Source organism: Uloborus diversus, unplaced genomic scaffold (assembly GCF_026930045.1).
Source record: "Uloborus diversus isolate 005 unplaced genomic scaffold, Udiv.v.3.1 scaffold_986, whole genome shotgun sequence".
NCBI lineage: Eukaryota > Metazoa > Arthropoda > Arachnida > Araneae > Uloboridae > Uloborus > Uloborus diversus.
This window is the reverse complement of record NW_026559216.1, coordinates 11,646-30,832: the sequence shown is the minus strand read 5'-3', so window position 1 is coordinate 30,832 and position 19,187 is coordinate 11,646. Positions and strand designations below refer to the sequence as shown.

Genomic DNA, 19,187 nt, shown 5'->3' with positions numbered 1-19,187 from the left:
AAATTTTTTTTTTTTTTTTGCAAAATTTGATTTTTTCCAAAATTAATTGATTTTTCACAAAAATAATTGATTTTTCACAAAAATAATTGATTTTTCACAAAAAACGAACCCTGGGAAAAATCCTGGACAGACCCCTGTTAGTTTCAATATTGAAACTTGCAGAGCAGTTTATTAATGTAAATATTTTGAAAAATGGAAGCTGCTCTTGTATTGGGGATTAAAGAGATCAGGAAGAGGGGCTGTTGCCATAAATTGAAACTTTTTATACAAGGCAGCCATATTTAAAAATGTATTCAATAAGAATAACGATCTGATAATGGAGCATAAATCATCATTATCTTCATTTTTTAACTCATAAGTATTGTTATTGTATCTACCATACAGTATTATAGTGCAGAATTATATTATTAACTACATACTGTACATACCATGTTGTTTTATTTTATGTTTTTTTCCTCCCATCGATCATTCATTTTGGGCATCTTAAAGTATTTCATTTTGAATAAAACAGTTTTTTATTTTTAAATACAATAAAAATTCAGTTCTTTAAGTAAGAAATTGTAGTGTATAGTTGAAGAATGCTTCAAAGAAGTGTGAGGGGTGTTTGTAAGTGTCTCAAAGAATTTGGTATGCTTCTAAAAAAAATTGTATGCATATATTTTTTCCACAATGCAAAATTTCGACTTATGCGAGGAGTCTTGGAACGCATCCCTCGCGTAAGTCGGGACTCTACTGTAGTCTTTAGAAGTAAAAAACATTTTTTATATTTTATTTTAATTTCAAAGGAAATGCATGTGTGGCACTGAGATGTAAAGGGATGTAAGTGAACTTTTTTAGATTTTGAGAAAAACACATTTGCAGTCAGAGCCTGATTACTGCACAGGCCTGGGCCTGGAGCCCCCTCTTCCTAAGGGGCCCCAAATTACTTAAAGAATTATGCATAGCATTGCAACTATTCAAAAAATACACACATTTTTAAAATAATACACTGCGATGCAAAAGTTTAGACAATGACGTTCTTCAGCTGTAGAATTTAGAATTGCGATAGTAGAAATACAAAAGTCTGCAAACGTATTCAAAAACTCTTTTGAAATACTATAACCAAAATACAATTGTTTGATATGCTTTAACAATACTGTTTTGGATTAAAATAGAAATTTGCTTGTTGCAAAAGTTTAGACACTATTACGAGTTTCTGTGATTTTTATTCTTATATGCAAATTTAAAAGAGATGACATCACAGACCCCTTGTACTTAAGGTCTGCCAACGATAACACTTGGTAGTCGAGATGCCGTGAGCCGAGCAGATTACAGCCAGGGTTGGCCGGATTGGACCTGATTGGGTTGGACCCAATGGGTTTTTTTGAAAAAACCCATTATTTAGCCCACTTTTGGGTTTTTTTTAAATTTTCTGAGAAGTTTTTTAAAAAATTAACTAATTTAAATACTTTTACAATTTAAACTTTTTTTTTATTTGTTCTTTACCACAGACAATGGACATAAAAAATGAATTTTGAACTTTAATAGTATTTATTAACTCTTAATGCACTAAATATATACTCCAAAGATTTTAAATAAATATATTTAACTTTTTTCTTTAACTGGTCAATAAGTAACTCAAATTATTTTGACTAAATCCTGTCACTTCTGATTTTCTCAATATTTGTGGAACAGAGGAAACTACTCCAGCTAAAAGGCTTTCATTTGAATTATTTTCTGCAAACCAACATGTCACAAATCTCGAATAAACAAGGTATATTTTTTAGAAATGAACAGGTTTCACAAACGGTCGGACAGAAAACAGAATAGGATGTACAGTATTTTCATTATCTTACGAAAAAGTTTAATATTTCTTCCTCTGTACACAGAAATGGAAAAACAGGCAACATAAAATTCGAAGAAATGTCTTGATTAAGCTGGAATTCAGTAAAAAAGATTTAAACTATTTGAGGTTCTACAGTAGTTTTGCGTAACAAAATGAAATACAATAGAGTAAAATTCAAAAAAAGGGGGGGGGGGGGGTAATGGAATTCAGTAAAAATGATTTAAACTATTTGAGGTTCTACATAGTTTTTGCATAACAAAATGAAATACAATAAAGTAAAATTAAAAAAAAAGGGGGGGGGGGGTAATTAAAAAAAACACACAGTAGATTTTATCACTCGAGAAATAACTTTGCTTTAACTGTTGATGATCATGGAAACTAAAAAATCTGAAACTTGCTCATTTGGGTTTCGTCGTCTTTTATACTTTTCTTAAGAAAACGCTGAATTTTCCAGCTTTTTTTACCCCTAGACAATTTTTGTGCTTTGTCCTTGCTACAATATGCTACAAGTATCCACATTTTCCCTAAAAAAAGAAAAAAAAAAAAAACACATTTCTTTTAAAAACCCAGCTTTAGTTGGGTTTTATTTAAAAAACCCAAAAAAAACCCTGGGTCCATGGGCTTTTTAAAAAAAAACCCGGGTTTTTGCCAACCCTGATTAAAGCGGATGAGGTAACTAAGATTTGGCAGTTGAAAGCTGAAGGTAAGTTTGTTCCTGAAATTTCGGCTAACATTAATAGATCAAAGAAATCTATTTATCGAGTTTTATCAAATCACTGCAATTATAAAGCAAAATGCAGATCTGGGAGGCCGTGTGTGACGAATAAACAGGATGATCGTCAGATCCAAAGACTAGCAATTACCCAACAAATTACTGTTTGTGAAGTTCAAAGCTCCTTGGGGCTTTCGGTATCAAAGGATCTGATTCGTAGACGGATTTTGGAAACAGGGACAATGGTTCACTGCAAAATGAAAAAGAAACCAGCTCTAAAGCCACATCATAAATCACAACGAATGTTGTGGGCTCGAAATCATATGTCATATAAATCGAAATGGATATCTGTAATATTTAGCGACGAAAAAAAGTGGAATCTGGATGGTCCAGATAGCTGGACATCGTACTGGCATGACTTACGGAAGGAACCCTGATGTTTTTTAGTTGCCGACAAGGTGGTGGCTCTGTGATGGTTTGGGCAGCGTTTTGCTACAATGGACAAGTGTCTTTGACATTTACCAGTGGTCGCCAAACATCACAGCATTACACTAAGACACTTGAGGATAATCTCCTACCCTTTGCTGAGCTTATAGGGGGCCCTCAGTGGGAATTTCAGCAAGACAATGCTTCGATTCACACTGCAGGAAACACAAAATCTTGGTTAAATTCAAATAATATGAAAGTTCTCAGTTAGCCAGCGTGTAGCCCAGACCTCAACCCTATAGAGAATCTTTGGGGCATCATGTATCGCAAAGTTTACAACAATGGTAGACAATACACTTCTGTATCGGAACTTAAGAGATCTATTGAGGAAGTATGGTACGAAAATTGAGCCCTAAACCATGCAAGATTTAGTTTCTTCGATAGAAACTTGTATTTATGAACTAACAAAGAAAAATGGATGCACAAGCAGGTTTTAAAACTGTTTTATTTAATTTTTATTTTGTTCGTGTCTAAACTTTTGGGACAATGTTAATTTTTTTGTTACAATGTAAAAACTTGAAAAATGCACAAGTCAAATTTTCATTGCTATAAATATTATATAGTATGCATAGCTCCTTTAACTAAAGCAGTCTAAGGAAAACTTAATAAATAGATTTCGAAATCTGTGTGAATTTGCTCATTGTCTAAACTTTTGCGACACACTGTAGCTTTCAGGGGGCCTCCAAATTATTTTGGGCCCCGGGCCGCACTTTTAGTTAGTCGGACCCTGTTTGCAGTTCAAATTCTTGATAGGTTTTCATTGAAATTCTTTTTCTAACTCATGCTGTATAACAGAACCTACCAGGGTTACTAGCACTATCCTGTGCATGAATGCAGAGGAGAGATTCTCCTACAATTTTTACAGGTAATCTCAAATTTTTTAACATTGGCATTTACATCTCTTTTCCTTCTCACTGCCTCATATTCCTACAAATGCAAAATTTTGAGGATTTTTTGTTCAGAAAAAGTAAATGTCCCTAAAAATTACTAGTAAAATATTTTAACTAAACAGGAGGGTCCTTGTATATTTAATGCTCACTATATTATAGGATGCTGCTGTGGAAAAGAAGCAAAAAATAGCTTTTGGTGGTGTCTTAAAAAGGAATGCCTTAGGGACAATTCAACCATCACAAGAAAGAAGTGTTCCTTTTTCAAACAGAACTAAAAGAGGTAAACTTGTTATCTATTTCAAACATCAGAATGTTCAGACCATTGTTTTGAAATTCAGACTGAAAGAGGAAATTTCAGCAGTGACATTTTTTTATTGTCTTGATTTTTTTATGTATAAAAGTAGGTCATGGCAAGTGAACATTTTCACGCCTTCCATAAATAATTGTTTGCTTGGTATAAATCCCCAAAATTTGAGGTTTTGCAGCACTTTGTTTTGGAAAAATGGCTGAAAGGTGCATTTCAGTGCTGTGTAGTTCTTAGCTCCTTTTATCTCAATTTATTTTTTTTTCTTAAATTTGAGAAGATTGTTGTTTTTTAAAGATTGATTAAACCTTCAGCTGTCCTTTAAATAGGACAGTGGAATAAAATGGGTTATCTGTAACACCACCTCATGGTTATGTTTATATTTATTGGTTGTACTGTTTTTGGTGATGAAGACTATTATTAGTTATTTTGGTTGGGAAATGTTGGCAGCTGGTGCCCAAAAAAGTGGATGGTCAAAGGTGCTGGGGGGTGGAGGCAAGGTTAGGTGGGAGGTACCCCAAAAGTTGACTTTTTTTAAAAAAAATTCAATTTTAACATCATTGTTGATTAATTACCTTTAAAAAAATCGGGACACAGCCTCAAAAATCGGGAGAGATGATCACATGATAAACCCCCTTTTTCCAATTCATAGCTGCTTTTTAATTTGTATGAAATAATAACATTAGAAAAATATAAAACACACACTAATTAAGGTTATTCTTTTTTCTTTAAACAAAGAAAACAAACAAGTTTATCATTTTTCAAACAATCGTAAATTTTGAGTTCTGAAAAGTAGAGGGGCAAAGCTCCTTTGTGTGTGTGTGTGTGCTTTTGAACCAGGGCTGCGGAGTCGGAATGAAACTGACCGACTCCGACCCCGACTCCGACTCCTTGATTTTTGAAACGCCCGACTCCGACTCCGACTCCAATTTTTTTTTTAATTGTATTTTTTCAACTCCCTCTCACCCTTCAGGGGAAGGGGGACAACCTCTAAACAAAGATTGAAATATTAATTCCTCTTTGTAACAATTTCGTATTTTGTTTTTTATTGTAAACCCAAGACGCATACGACGTTAGAAATTCAATTAAAAAATCAAATTTTCTAATAGTTACGATTAAAAAGTGAGATGACTTAAAAATCCCTTTTAAAAAAAATTGAAAAGGATTCTCAGTAATTTGCCCCCCTTTAATGTTTAACAAATAGATATTGATCAAATCGTGTGCTTTTAATTTTTGAAAGCTGTAACTTGAGAGAAAAAAAAAAGCTTTTTTTCTAAATCCAAGTTCTTGAGAGGGGGTGGTTTGCCCCGGGTGACACTCATCTGGTAGATGACACCCAAAGTTAATTTCTGAGTTCATAAAAAATATAAATACTTTAATTCTGAAAATTTTCGCGAATGTATTTTAAATTATATTTCATCAATAAAATTTCAACGAAAATAGGGCACATATACGCCAGGAGCTAATTTTAAACAAAATGTGGCAGTATACAAATTTGTACGAATAGATTTTACCCTACTTATATTTCTTCTTCACTACATTTTCAATTTATTGGCTGCTTTAGAAGTAACCTTAATATGAAGATTTTAAGATTAACTGCAATTATTGAGTGTTGTAATCAAGAAATCATTTACACTTATTTTGTTCCATTCTTTTTAGTGAGAACCAAGCTTATAGAAATAGTCTTAATAAAGAAAAAAAAAACATTAGATTATTTCATTGGATCTTTTGGATTGGTGCTTTCGCGCCAGAACTTATTTGAATTTGCCGTTTACCCTCAAAAGTGTCCAACTGAGCTACGGGCCTCGACTTACTAAATTGTTATGTTCCCTTTACTATTTTATAACTGAGATTGAACAAAACACTACATTTCTATTTTTATTTGAAAGTGATTACTTGAAATTGTTAGGCAACAAAATCGTTTGCTGACAGTTGCTATTAGTTAAGTTAAAAAGCAAGCAAACTAGGGGACGGCTACAGAAAATTCGGTAAGCACTCAAGCTAGCGGATTGCCATAATGGCAATTATTTTTTCATTAGTATTTTTTTATACATGTAATCGAAACAATTGGTAGTCAGTTTTTAAAAAATGCAAGGAGAGTCAGTGAAAAGGAAAGAAAAAAATAAACCCGGAGTCGGAGTCGGCATGTTTTCTAACAACTCCGACTCCGACTCCTTTATCCCAAAATCAGTCCGACTCCGACTCTTTGACTCCGACTCCGACTCCACAGCCCTGTTTTGAACGCGAGGGGGAGCCCCCCCTTTTTTTACAATCTGCCTATATTGATAAATTGTTGCTTTCTTTAGTTATGCGACTACAAAGTGTGGTTTTTGATCGATTTTCGTGCAATTTTAACTTTTGTTATTTCCGCCAAAAATCAACACCCCAAAGAGAATTTAATATAAACTGATAATTTATACCATGTAGAGAAAATGTGGCATAAAAATTGGTTGGAGTTTTATTGCTTAAAAGAGAAAAAGTCTATGGTATTTTTCAACTTGTTTGTGGTTTTTTTAATTGTATTTAACTCAAAACAGAATCACCGGGAAAGAATAATTTTTATACAGTATTGTACCTGCAAATGTGTAAAAAAATGTTGAAATAGAAATAGCCTAGGGTCTCTTTTAGTTTTCAAGAAAAGAATCTTTTTTTTTTGTAGCCTATTTTTTAATTTTCCGCTTCTGTATTTGGCAGCATTAGTGGTTTTTCTCTTTCACAAGCATCACAGAAGTGTGCCGAAATTTTTTGTAAAATCAGCAGATCCGTTTTTAAGATAATCTCCCTAGTTTAACTTCAAAAATGGTTCCAAAAATTGTCGGCTTTTACTTGGAAATCTGCTTTATTTTGATTTTAGATTTGCGTTTTCAATAGATAATTTGTGAAAGTTTTGCTTAATCAGAATTTTGTAAAAGGTCCATTTTGATTGGTCAGGATTTTGTGAAGGATCCATTTTGATTGATCTGATTTTTGTGACGTGTCTGTTAGCACCCAAATTTTCTCTGGCCAGACCCTGGACCTATTTCTAAATCGAATTAAATCTAATTCTGTATAACTCTTGTGTTTTGTTTGCTATATGATTCTACAGATTAAATTTACCATTATTTTCAACCATTCTTTGACTCAAGTCAATCTATTTCACCTTCTGTAATGAATGACTTGCGCACTGGTCATTTTTCTGTGACCACTCATAATTTTCAATCCAAGTTTATTCAAGGCAATACAACTCATAAAAAGTCACCTGAATATTAAGCAGTTATTTTCTTAGGTTTAGGAAGATTTTAATAAAGAAAATTGCTCTAATAGTTTGATCAGGTACGTTCAGGCTGGTGATGGGATATGGAAATCTGGGAATTCCTTGTACTTTGGTAAAGTAATGCGAAGGATGTAGCAAGGTTTTCATATTAAGGAAATTATTTTCATCATTTAAATATTTTTTGTTGTATTGGTTACATTGAAGCTTTTCTTAAGATTTTGACAATTATGTTAGTTTTTAAAATTATTCAGTATCAAAGCCCTTTAGAAACAAGAATATGATTCCTACAATATTTTTGCTTTTAGCTTTTTTCCTTCCCAGTTTAAATTTCTTTTTGCATGTATTTTTAAATGGACTCTCTTTAAGCATTGATTACACTTCATTAGACCTACTTTGCAGATTTATCAAACTAGCAAGGTTTCATACAGTAACGCCAAAGATATTTCACACGCAAAGATGTCCCACTTCGGTAGAAACGTATGTAACCTTCCTTTCGACCCCTGACAGAATAGTGGTTCGACCAAAAAGCCGACATTCAGAAACAGGTTGGCGAGACAAGTTTGGGAAAAAGCGTGCTTGAATGATCGAAAAGGCACTAAATTGCCAATGCTGATGTCGCTGCATTTGCAATGCGAATCCGGAGGTGAAGATGTTTTCTCTATTCTCTCCCCTCTGCGAAAGCGCTGAAAGGGAGGTAATTAAGCCTCATTTGTACAATGGTTCATTGCTAAAGGGTAGTAAAAAAGTCATTGTAGAATCGTCAAGCGTAAGTTATTACGTTAGCGACATGTGATTTAAAAGAAATAGGGCGAAATTAGAATGGCGCTAAAGTATGAAACGAGAAAAAATTTTGAATCTTAAAATAAATTAATTTTTCAGGAAAAAAGAAAACGTGCGTTGTTTTTCACTTCCAATTTTTTTTATTTTTTTTTTGTCCTTTTTTTAAATCACAATTTGCTTAACACCAGGCCTGTCATCAGTCGGTGGACCCTGGTATCAGATATTATAAAGAAACCGCTTGTGAACCCCCCACCCTCTTTCACTTATTAATTTTTACGTGACATTTTTACCTCTTACATATCCCCCCTCTCTTAATTCTAAAAAGAGAGTACTAGTGGGTTGGTAAGATAACTTTATATCAAAAGTACTAAATAAACTATCAGCAAACTTCAACATATTAATTAATTAGCATACTAATTTACATCAGAACTAAACATCCGAAATCTAAATATTTTATTTTAGTTACTGGAAAAACCAAAGCATACTTTTTCATTGTGTTCGTGTGTTTTTCACTGTGGATTTTTGCAGTCACAATGTTCTAGACTTTTGATAATCACTAAACACGTCTGTTATTTGTTCCCAAACGTGCTAAATACCCCTTATGTTGTTGTAAAACAATTGTTAGATGGTCTTCTAAAAAAAAAATTCATTATTTATTGAATTACCTTCTCAAATCAATTTGGCCAGCCTGAAAAATTGAGACGGATGGACATTCTCCCTATCCAATTCTAAGTTCCGCAGTAATTCTTATAGCACGTGAATCAATTATATCACTGATATAGTAGAGATAGGCAATTTGCAATTATATATGCATTTTCTTAAAATCTGAGCTCCCGTTATGTGTATGTGTGTGTGTGTGTCTGTCGCACTCTAGCACCAAAATGGATGGACAGCTTTATTTTTAAAAAAAATTTCGAAAGGAGAGTTGATCGAGAGTGTTTTTAGCTAGGTTGCGTCTTTGGATGACATTAATTAACGAAGATATTAATTAAAAACCTCTAAAATGTTTTTCGTGATTTTTGCAGTGAGAACATAGTTAAAAATTTCGAAATTTAATACCAAAATAAAGAGAATTTTTTTCTGCGTCTGATAAAATGTGTTTGGAGCTTCTATCTTTCATAAAATTCGAATTATGACATTTTTTAAAGCAGATTTTAATAACGGCTAAGCCTTTATTCATGCGATTGAAAACCGAATGGGGTTGTTTCCTTCTGTCAAAAGTAGTACTTTTAGTCACTAAAATTGATAGAATAAGCAAAAATAAATAAATAACATAACCCAGAAAATTCTTTCATTTTCCCAACAGTTATTTTTTAATTAATTTTTTAATGTGTCCGATTTTTCAAACAAGGCGTGGTCTTCGTGACGTCACAAATGATGCTCTTTGACGCATCTCTGTACCCGCGTTTCCACGTTATGAGAATCAAGAAGCGAATTAAAATTGCGCTCTGCGCTTGCTATTAACCATATCGTTGTCAATACACGTGAGTAAAGATGCGAATTAAATATTTTGCTCTGTGAATGGCAACACAGAATGGCATTTCATCATTTGTGATGTCATAGGCAAGAAATGTAAACAATGAAAGCACGCTGATTTTAGCTTTTTTTTTTTAAATATTAAACTTAAACAAATTATTTAAAAAATGGTCAGATCCTGTGTTTTTAGGCATGCTCTTTCAGAAAAAAATACTTTTAAAATTTTGGAAACGACCCCATTCATTGTTGGCCAACAAGGAAATTAAAAGCAGTGATTCATGTTGGCATAATTAAAGTTAAGTTTAAAAATCCAATATTAAGTTTAAGAGATTTAAACTAAGCCAACATTAACTGTCCGTGTAATGTCAAGTTGGGGACAAGCAAAAAACATGTTTCAGAAAAATACATTTATTAAATATGACTAGAACTAGAATACAATATCCCCATAAAAGAACACCCCCAAAATATCACAACAAAAGTGGTTCCAATAAGTAGAAGAAAAATGTCACCAATCTGTCGATGAAGTCGCTGGCCAGTCCGAAGGATTCTCATCCAGGAACACAAAAAGTCTCCCGGATCACACTTCAGGAACGCCCTTAGCAGGTAGGCAACGTCAGACAGTTCGAAGATTCGGCTAACATACCCGTTAGAATTTTCGGAACGCACTTCCCCGGCAATATCAATTGGCCAGACACAACACAAGTGTTTCTTCACCTGGACTCATTCTAATTCCAGGACTTGGAAAATTCCAATACTTGAAAAGCAAGATGAATATTCATCACCAGTTACACACCACTAAAAACCCCGCTAGCACCACGGGGAAAAACTCCCCACACACGTAAGCCGAACTAGGCTTCACGATCAAAACCAAACTGGGGATCGTTGAGAAGCGAGAGAGAGTGGTGCCACTCGCCTCAATATATATGTTTCATCAGCCAATGAGATTTCATGCCACGATGACGTCACCACACTAACTTCTACTGCAACTATCGCTCATTTGTTTATTCCACTGCCGCGAATATTCGTACTCCTCTCCATGGCACGTGCAGACAACAAGTGGAATTAATTCGAATCAATCAGGTGACAACTCAACTTTTTCTGAATCGACACATTGAGACATATAATCTTCAATGGTTTTAGTGAACAGTCGCCATTAATTATGGCGTGGGGGAATTGTCGATTGAAGTGTCAGCATCAACTAGTTGAATTCTACTTTTACCAGACTGGGCTTAAAGTAGGTAACAATTAACTTTAAAATATTTTCATTAAATTATCGGCTGTGGACCGAGAATAAAAATAAAATATTTTATGCCAACAAATTCCCCCCTTCTCAGTCACACAGCACGATACACTTCAAAACGACATGAAAACTGACATATTTCAAACAATTTTAAAAAATTTTAAACACTTTTGAGAAACATTGAAAAATTTACACATTTGAATATTAAACTTTTACATTTTCATAATTACTAAAAATGAGTTTGCACATTTTTCTCAATGTACCCCGAGTCAGAGGCTTGGTAAACGTATCTGCAGGATTTTCTTCGCTTTTCACATATTTTAATTCAAATGTATTCTCCTCTACTAAATTTTTCAAAAAATGATACCTGACATCAATATGCTTTGTTCTGGAATTTTCTATAGGAGAATTTCTATTGTAGCTATATTGTCACAATTAATCACAGACCCGTTAAATTTATATCCAGCTATTCCAAAATGTGATGTTTCTTCTAAAATTCTTTTTAACCACACCACCTCTTTTGCTGCTTCTGTTAAAGAGATATACTCAGCTTCCATGGTGGATAATGAAACAAACTTTTGTTTAAATGTTCGCCATATAATAGGTACTCTGTCAATGTAAATAATAATTCCCCCCATCGAAATCCTATCGTCCCTATTAGCAGCATAGTCTGAGTCAGAGAGCCCATTTATTTTAATTTCATTTATTGCAGATAGACTTAATTTATAATAATTTGTATATTTTATATAACCTAAAAGTCTTAATAAACACTGCCAATGTTTTTTACCCGGTTTTGCTTGAAATTGAGATAATATATTAACTGTATAGGCAATATCCGGTCTAGTTTTCCCTGCTATATAGAACAAACATCCCAATAAATTGCGATAATGGTACTTTCTCCATTTCTTTTATTTCTTGGTCCATTTTTGGACAATCACTTAAAGACAAAATTGAACTTTTCGCTATTGGGAGAGTCGAGTATGGGTATTGATACTTTTAAATTTTTCACAAACTGTCTTAATATAAGAATTTTGGTGATAAAAATCCCCCCATTAATTTCTTCAAATTCTACCCCCAATAATTTTTTAGTTCTCCCTAATTCTTTAATATCATAATGTTTAGATAAATCCTGAATTGTTTCCTGAATTATAATTTCACTTTTTCCAAAAATTATTATATCGTCTACATACATCAATAAAAATACATTTCTGTTTCTTGTATAAACATAGTTACTGCATTTAAATTTCACAAAATTTAGACCTTGGAGAACCCTATCAATTTCCAGGTACCAATTTCTCCCCAGGTACCAATTTCTCCCCCAATTTCATTCTTCTAAGACCATATAGCGATTTCTTTAGACGACATACCCAGTCTTCCTTTCCCGGGTTGCAAAACCCTGTGATTGTCGCATATAGATTTCTTCATGCAAATCAGCATAAAGATGTGTTTTTTACGTCTAATTGGAAATGATTCCAACCTAGAAATATCACCAGAATTGAAAAAAACATTCTAATCAGGGAGAAATTGATAACTGGGGAGAAAACCTGAGAATACGATTCACCTGCCACCTGTCTATTTCCCATCGCAACCAATCTGCTTTTAAACCTGGCAATTTCCCCTTGGGCATTCTTCTTCAAGTCATATACCCACTTATTACCAAGCACTGGTTTACCAACCGGCTGGGGGAACTAACTGCCACACCCCTCTTTCTCGAATCACTTTCATTTTCTCTCTCTTCTTTCTTCTCTTCTCTTTCATTCAAGAAAAAAAAAATTTCTGTTATTTAAGTGCTTTTATTATACCTGGTCTGTTTGTCTCGGAGAAATCTGAGGCCTGGTTTTGCTTATGTCTCTTCTATTAGACCTCTTAGAGACTTCGGGATTTCGCTAAATGATTTGCTTAATCTTAAGGTGCAACTTAGCGCTGAAAAAATAAAATTATAAAATAAAATAATTATTTCAGTTATGATGGAAAACAGCAAGTTTCATGTAATTTCCCCATTAAATGTTTAAATATAAAACCCATTGTTACAAATTTTGTTGCCTATCAACACTAATGTTAAAAGCAATCATAATGAAAATTTTGAATCAAGGCTCCTCTGAAGCAAGCATGAAATTAGCAAACATAAATCCTACAGAGGAACAAGGATTAAATTTTAGTGCCTACTGCTTAAAGTTTTATACACGTACATAGGTTTTTTCCCTTTTAGTGGGGAGAATTTATATTAAAAACGTGAGGGTAAAATTATTCCATTTCTGAAATACATTTACACAATTTCCCCGGTTAATCGAATAATAGTGATCAGCTTTCGCATATGTTTCAACTGAGAAAATTTTTGAATACATTAAAAATTAATTAAGAGCAATTACTGATGCAAAAATTAAAAATTGTATTTTTCGGCAAACAACCGGCGGGGAAAAAACATTCATAATCTATCAAAGCATATCCACTATTCTATTTATTTTCTTTTATTGTTGCCATTACCAACAGACAGTTGATAATTAAATTAAAAAACACAACGAAATATAAACATTGCAGAAGATAAGAAATTGATAGATATTAATTGCGTAAAACACGGTAATTGAAGTTAGAAAGGTGTTCTCAAAATACCTTGAGCAAGGAATTCACTATTATGGACTGTCTCCAAAAAATATTAACTGAAAAAAGGTGTCAAAACAAAGATTCACTACCCACAGTTGTAAGTGACATATAATTTTCATACGTACTTTTATTTACTTAGCTTATTTAAAACGCTTTTTAATAAAAAAACATGTTTCTTCTATTACTTAGAAATTGATTTATTATAACGTTTTAAGACAGACGTTGTCAATCAGGAAAAATAAATAAAATTTCTGCGCTTAATCGAATAATATTTCTTGGAACTCGCGGTATTCGTTTAAGCGGGTCCGAGTACCAGTTTTCCATTCAGTAGGGGAAATTCCATCACAGACCGCCAACGATCAAGAAAAACCATTGTTCAGTATTGCACCATTGATAATCTAGACCTCCTTAACAATTTCACTGATGATCTCCGGGGGGGGGGGGGGGACTAACCTTACAGACATAGCTTTTTCTTCCGTGCCTCTGGGGGTGATGGGGTAGTGATTGGTGTTTTCGGAGGAAACAAAGAGAAGAGAGAACTAATAAGAAGAGAGATGGGGAAAGGGGGAAGCCCGGTAAATGTATCTTTACAGAGTTTCCTAAAAAGTATCAGCGGCTAGGATAATTCAGCAGTTTTCCAAAAATTATTAGTGGGTCCCCTTATTAAGCGTGCAAATTACTCCGGTATTCGATAAAGTTCGATAATTTTCCATGATTAAGTAGGAAGAGAATAAGCTTGATCCATTTCGCCGTATGAAACTATTCAAAATAGTTATACCTGGATGGAAACAATTAAGAACTCATGTTTAAAACTATTTTCGTCCAGAAATGTACTCGAGAGAACTCGTTCTGAAACTTCCCTTTGACAAATTCAACAGGTTCTAATAAAAGTGAAAGTGTTTTAGATTGTGTAAAAAAAAAATAACAAAGGTCGGTAACATGATAATGACTGATAGTCTTTCAATGATGAAAAGTAATGAAAGATGTCTAATTTAAAAAATAGCTTTGATCCCACAAATTCAATTCATTTCTGGTGAAATCATTCAATGTTTTTCATAATACAATGTTTTTTTATGCTACGTACCTATATAGAGCTAATATTCTAATGATCAATAGGCAATTTCATTAGTTATTTCCTTTTATATTAAATTTATCTTGACTTCAATCAGTTTGGTATGTATTCTCATTTTCCCAATTGTATTGTTTGCATCAAAAATAAAGATTGCATTAAAAATTTGAGTCAATAAAATTCATAATACACTGAAACACTTTATTACATAAAATAAGAATAGTTACATGATTAGTTCATTTGTTTGCTTCCATATCATTACATTTCTTATTGTTGTCAGATCAACAAATTAATTAATTACAACACTATATTTCACTAGAAATGTGCTCAGGTGCAATGACAAATAAATTGGTTAGAGCATTTTTTTTTTTTTTTTTGTCATTTTAAACTGAAAAACATTTGAATTGCAACAAGCAACATTTTGAATTCGATTTCGTGAACAATTGTAGAAGATTGAAAACTTAAGTCCCAAATTGTATCCTTTCTTCGAAAAAATGTAAACAATAATTAAATAATATACTATTTCCATTTTAGAACAGTCTCAAATTTCATTCTATGTATTAGACTAACTTATATTGCGTAATATAGAATAACATTGCAACTGTAACGAAAAACCCTTTAAAGCGCCCACCCATTTTGAACGGCCGAAATTTTGCGGAACGAAGGAGTGGCTGCTCAGAGAGGTTGCACTGTATAAGGTATATTTGCAGATACTAAGGACCTGGACACCAAAATAAAATTTGATTCATATTGTTTGTTCAATTTATGATTTAGGCTACTTTTACGATATCTAACACTTTCTGAGCAATTCCTGAAACAGATAGTCCGTGGGACAGTCAACCATATTGTTTCATTCTACGACAATGGAATTGCAAAATGAAAAAAAAAACAGCAGAAATGAACCAGAAAATTTTCCATGGTTAAAATACTAAAATATCTTGATTCGAAGTTTTATTCATAGTGTATTATACAAAAGAATCAGAGCTCAATTACCAACCAGACCAATTAGGCTGTTGGCCATGGGTCCCCAATTTTTAAGAGCCCCAAAAATACTAAAATTGCTGTAGTTTCTATTTAAGAAAATTAAGGTACTCTCCTGAATTTATCTACAGTTTTTCATGTGTACAAGTGTGGGTTGCTTTGAATAAGTGATTTAACACCTGAACATCCCTGAAACTACCACCCCTGATTCTTTATTAATGCTTTTGTTTATAAGGTTTGACTGTAGAGGACCCCCAAAAAGGTTTGTTTAGGATCTACATTTGTCGGGCCCTGAAAATATTACATACAAAGATCCAATTCGTCACGCATCACGCAAAGCGAATATATGCATTGCAAGAACTTACAAGTTGACCGTAATTCGTTGAAGCCTTGTTACTAAATTTGCTAGATATTTACTCCATGTAGTGAGTTTTTCTGAATGTAACTAGACTGCAAACTGATTATAGCAGAGCAAATATGCTGGAGGCAGTCCTTATTTCAGAAGCCTACACTTTGATTTAGAAATGCATAAAATGGAGTTAAAACTGCATAATTTGGGTAAAACAGCTGAAATTATCTAAAAACTAGAGCTGCTAGAGAAAAACTAATTTCATATTTTGATTCAGAGCCCCAATCAAACTAAAATCGGTCCTCAAACTGGGCACCAAAAATACATTTTTTTTGTGCTGTAAAGTAGATGCTGGGACACTTGGTGTTCCTGTCAAAGGGGTAAAATTAAGCAAACAAAATATTAACTACTTTTAAATTTATTTCTTCGTTTAAACCATTTCTTTAAATAAAAAAAAAAGAATACTCCCCTAAAACAGCTCCCGTAGCAGACCTAAAAGGTTATTTTGTTTTTACAACCTCAATGATATAAATCAGCAAAAGTGGAAATAAATAATAATGTTTCTTCCCTCAATGATCAGTAAAAGGGGAAATTTAGGACGAATTCATTCTGATTAGTAGATGCATCAGTTCGCACAACACTCAGGGGTCGAACGGCGCGATGACACTTCTTCCAGGCCCACTCAAAGAGAAAAATCGCGGTATCAGTTGCGGTTTTTCAACAGTAGCAAATGAGTACATTAGTTAAAAGAGAAGAACGATTGAACATCTGGAACTCTTCAAATCTTCAGATACAAAAGGCTTTAGAATCTCCATGGGGGGGCGTGTCTCCCCGACTCCCGCGAGGAAATGGCAACCCTCCGCCAAGCCAGTTCACCGTTAGCGACGAATTTGTTCCTAAATGTCGGCTTTCGTCTCAAAACATGTTTCCGTTAATTTTTTTTTCTCTGCGGAGCTTACAAACTGATCTCGAAGTGGAACTTCTTCTCCCTTTATCTATATTCTTTGGTAACGCCTCTAAAAGTTTGGAAGTTCAATTTTAATGTTGTTTTACGCATAGAGAATGAGTATAGAAATAAAATTAAAATGGGGGAGGGTGGGACTTTTTAGCCTTAACTTGCATAAAAAATTCCATTGAAATTAAAACATGAGGAGCAGAAATGGCAACAGCTATTTCAGTGATTTTTTTTTAATTTTTTTTGCCAATTTAGCATGTTCTAGGTTATGCTAGTTCCCCTGTGGTTAGATTTGCATATTTGGCTTAGCTGAGAGTAAAAGGGTTTTTTAAATGAGATTTTGCTTGATATTAATCAAGGGTACTCTTTTTACATAGTTGCTCTTCAACCTCTAGCAGACCCTGTGTTGGTGAGAGGCAGCATGCCTGCTATGAGTATTGCAGCTTTAGTGCCAAAAGTAGCTCCCAAGCCGAAAAGACCAGCTTGGGACCTGAAAGGGAGAGTGCAAGACTTGGATGAGGTTATCCAAAAAGTGCAACAACGAAATGCATCTTTAGAAAAAAATTTAGAAGAAACCAATGGTCGAATTGCTTCTTTAGAAGCTGAGAAATGTAGGCTGAATGAAAATGTTGTTATTAAATCTGCCCAAACTGAAGAAGCATCATGTCAGATTCAGAGGCTTACAGAAAGTTTAAAGTAAGTTTTTTTTTTAATTTTCCACTGTTAAAAAGAGTTTTAATGTTATTATGTTTCCAAATCAAAATGTCATACCTAGTGATTGCAATACCAGGATACTGGTATACCGAATACTGGTATTTCGAGCTATTTTACAGTTTTGTAATACAGGTATTTTTTGAGGTAAAATACTGGTATTTTCGGTATCAGCTGAAAATAATAAATAGCTTTTAATTACTGAGTTTTTAATTTATTAGGAAACTACTGTTAATTTAAATCTGTATTTCTTTTTCAATGAGATAGTACAAAATCAATCTATTAATGTAAATACTTAGCTTAAAAATTACGAATTAATATGACTCGACCGATGCATCAGCGCCGATGGTTCAATAATTTAGCCATCGGCATTGGCGGCCGATGCTAACTTGAAGGAAACATCGGCCTTAAAAACACATCGAAAAGTCAATGGAATTGGCCGATGTTTTCGAAAAAAGGACCTTCGCTGTTTTACTTTTTTATACAAAGTAAAGGGATTTATTGGTTTCATATAAAAATTTTTACTTGAATTTCAGTATGAACTTCTATTTTAGTCACCCCTGAAAGAATTTTTAATACTGCATTCAGGTACATACAAGTTAATTATTGCATTGTTTTTTTGCGGCTGGATGTGCGTATGTACCTCTCATAAGTTATAACTCAAAAATGGTAAGCTGTAGAAGATTAAAATTTTGTATGTGGGGTCTGCGTATGTTCCAGTTGTGCATTTCCGTTTTTGTTTTCAATCAGGTGTTCTAAAAGATCTATTTACTCATTTTTTGTGGCTATCAATTACTTATTTCAATGCAAAACTAATATAGCGTCTTAGACTGATCATTTGGTGATATATTGCCAAATCTGAGACTAACTTGGAAACAAAAAAGAGATTGCAAAACCGATTTTTGTGACATTTTGTTAGATTCCCATTGAACCAACAGTAATTTTTAATTTTTCGATATTTGTAATATGAATCACAGTAATGTCTTTCTGTATCGCTTCAGCACAGTTAAAAGTTGGGGGCCCATCAAAATACATTTTGGGGCCCTCTTTCCCTATCACAGAACTTGTAAAACATTTATCATAAGGTAGAATCCATGTCAATTCAACAAGGAACGTACCTTGATGGTCTCGTTTTTTTTTGAATTAAACATACGTCAAAATTCATAAAAAATTATGAAGTACCTTTGTTTTACGCAAAAAAATTCCTGGGCTGAGATACAGGCCGCCAAAGATGGCGGCCCTGTCATGATTTCTCACTTGGGATTTTCGTAAAAGGCTTTAAAGTACATTATCTCAGGAAAGATAGAACATATTTTGTTGCGGTTCGTTTTATTTAAAAGTAGAGACGTGCCAAGTACTCGGTAACTATTCGGTACTCGGCCTACTCGACCAAATCTGATCAGATACTCGGCCAATACCGAGTAGTTGCAAAAAATTGAATATTGTCCAAGACAGATACTGAAATTTATAAAAAAAAAGAGCAAGCATTATATTCTGCAATCATTTACAATTAAAATTTATAAGTCAAATTTAAATTTTGAGAATAATGAAGTTT

At 33.5% G+C, this 19,187-nt stretch overlaps 1 protein-coding gene across 1 annotated transcript in view; it reads left to right on the top strand.

The window, feature by feature from the left end:
* LOC129234083 (kinesin-like protein KIFC1) overlaps positions 1 to 17,617 on the top strand; it is a gene marked incomplete at its 3' end in the record, with an annotated part of 48,318 nt that extends 30,701 nt beyond the window's left edge. The window contains exons 3-4 of the mRNA XM_054867974.1: positions 4,073 to 4,193; positions 17,299 to 17,617. Of these exons, the coding sequence (XP_054723949.1) occupies positions 4,073 to 4,193; positions 17,299 to 17,617 (440 nt within the window). The remainder of the gene's footprint in view (positions 1 to 4,072; positions 4,194 to 17,298) is intronic.
* Positions 17,618 to 19,187: the final 1,570 nt, after the last annotated feature.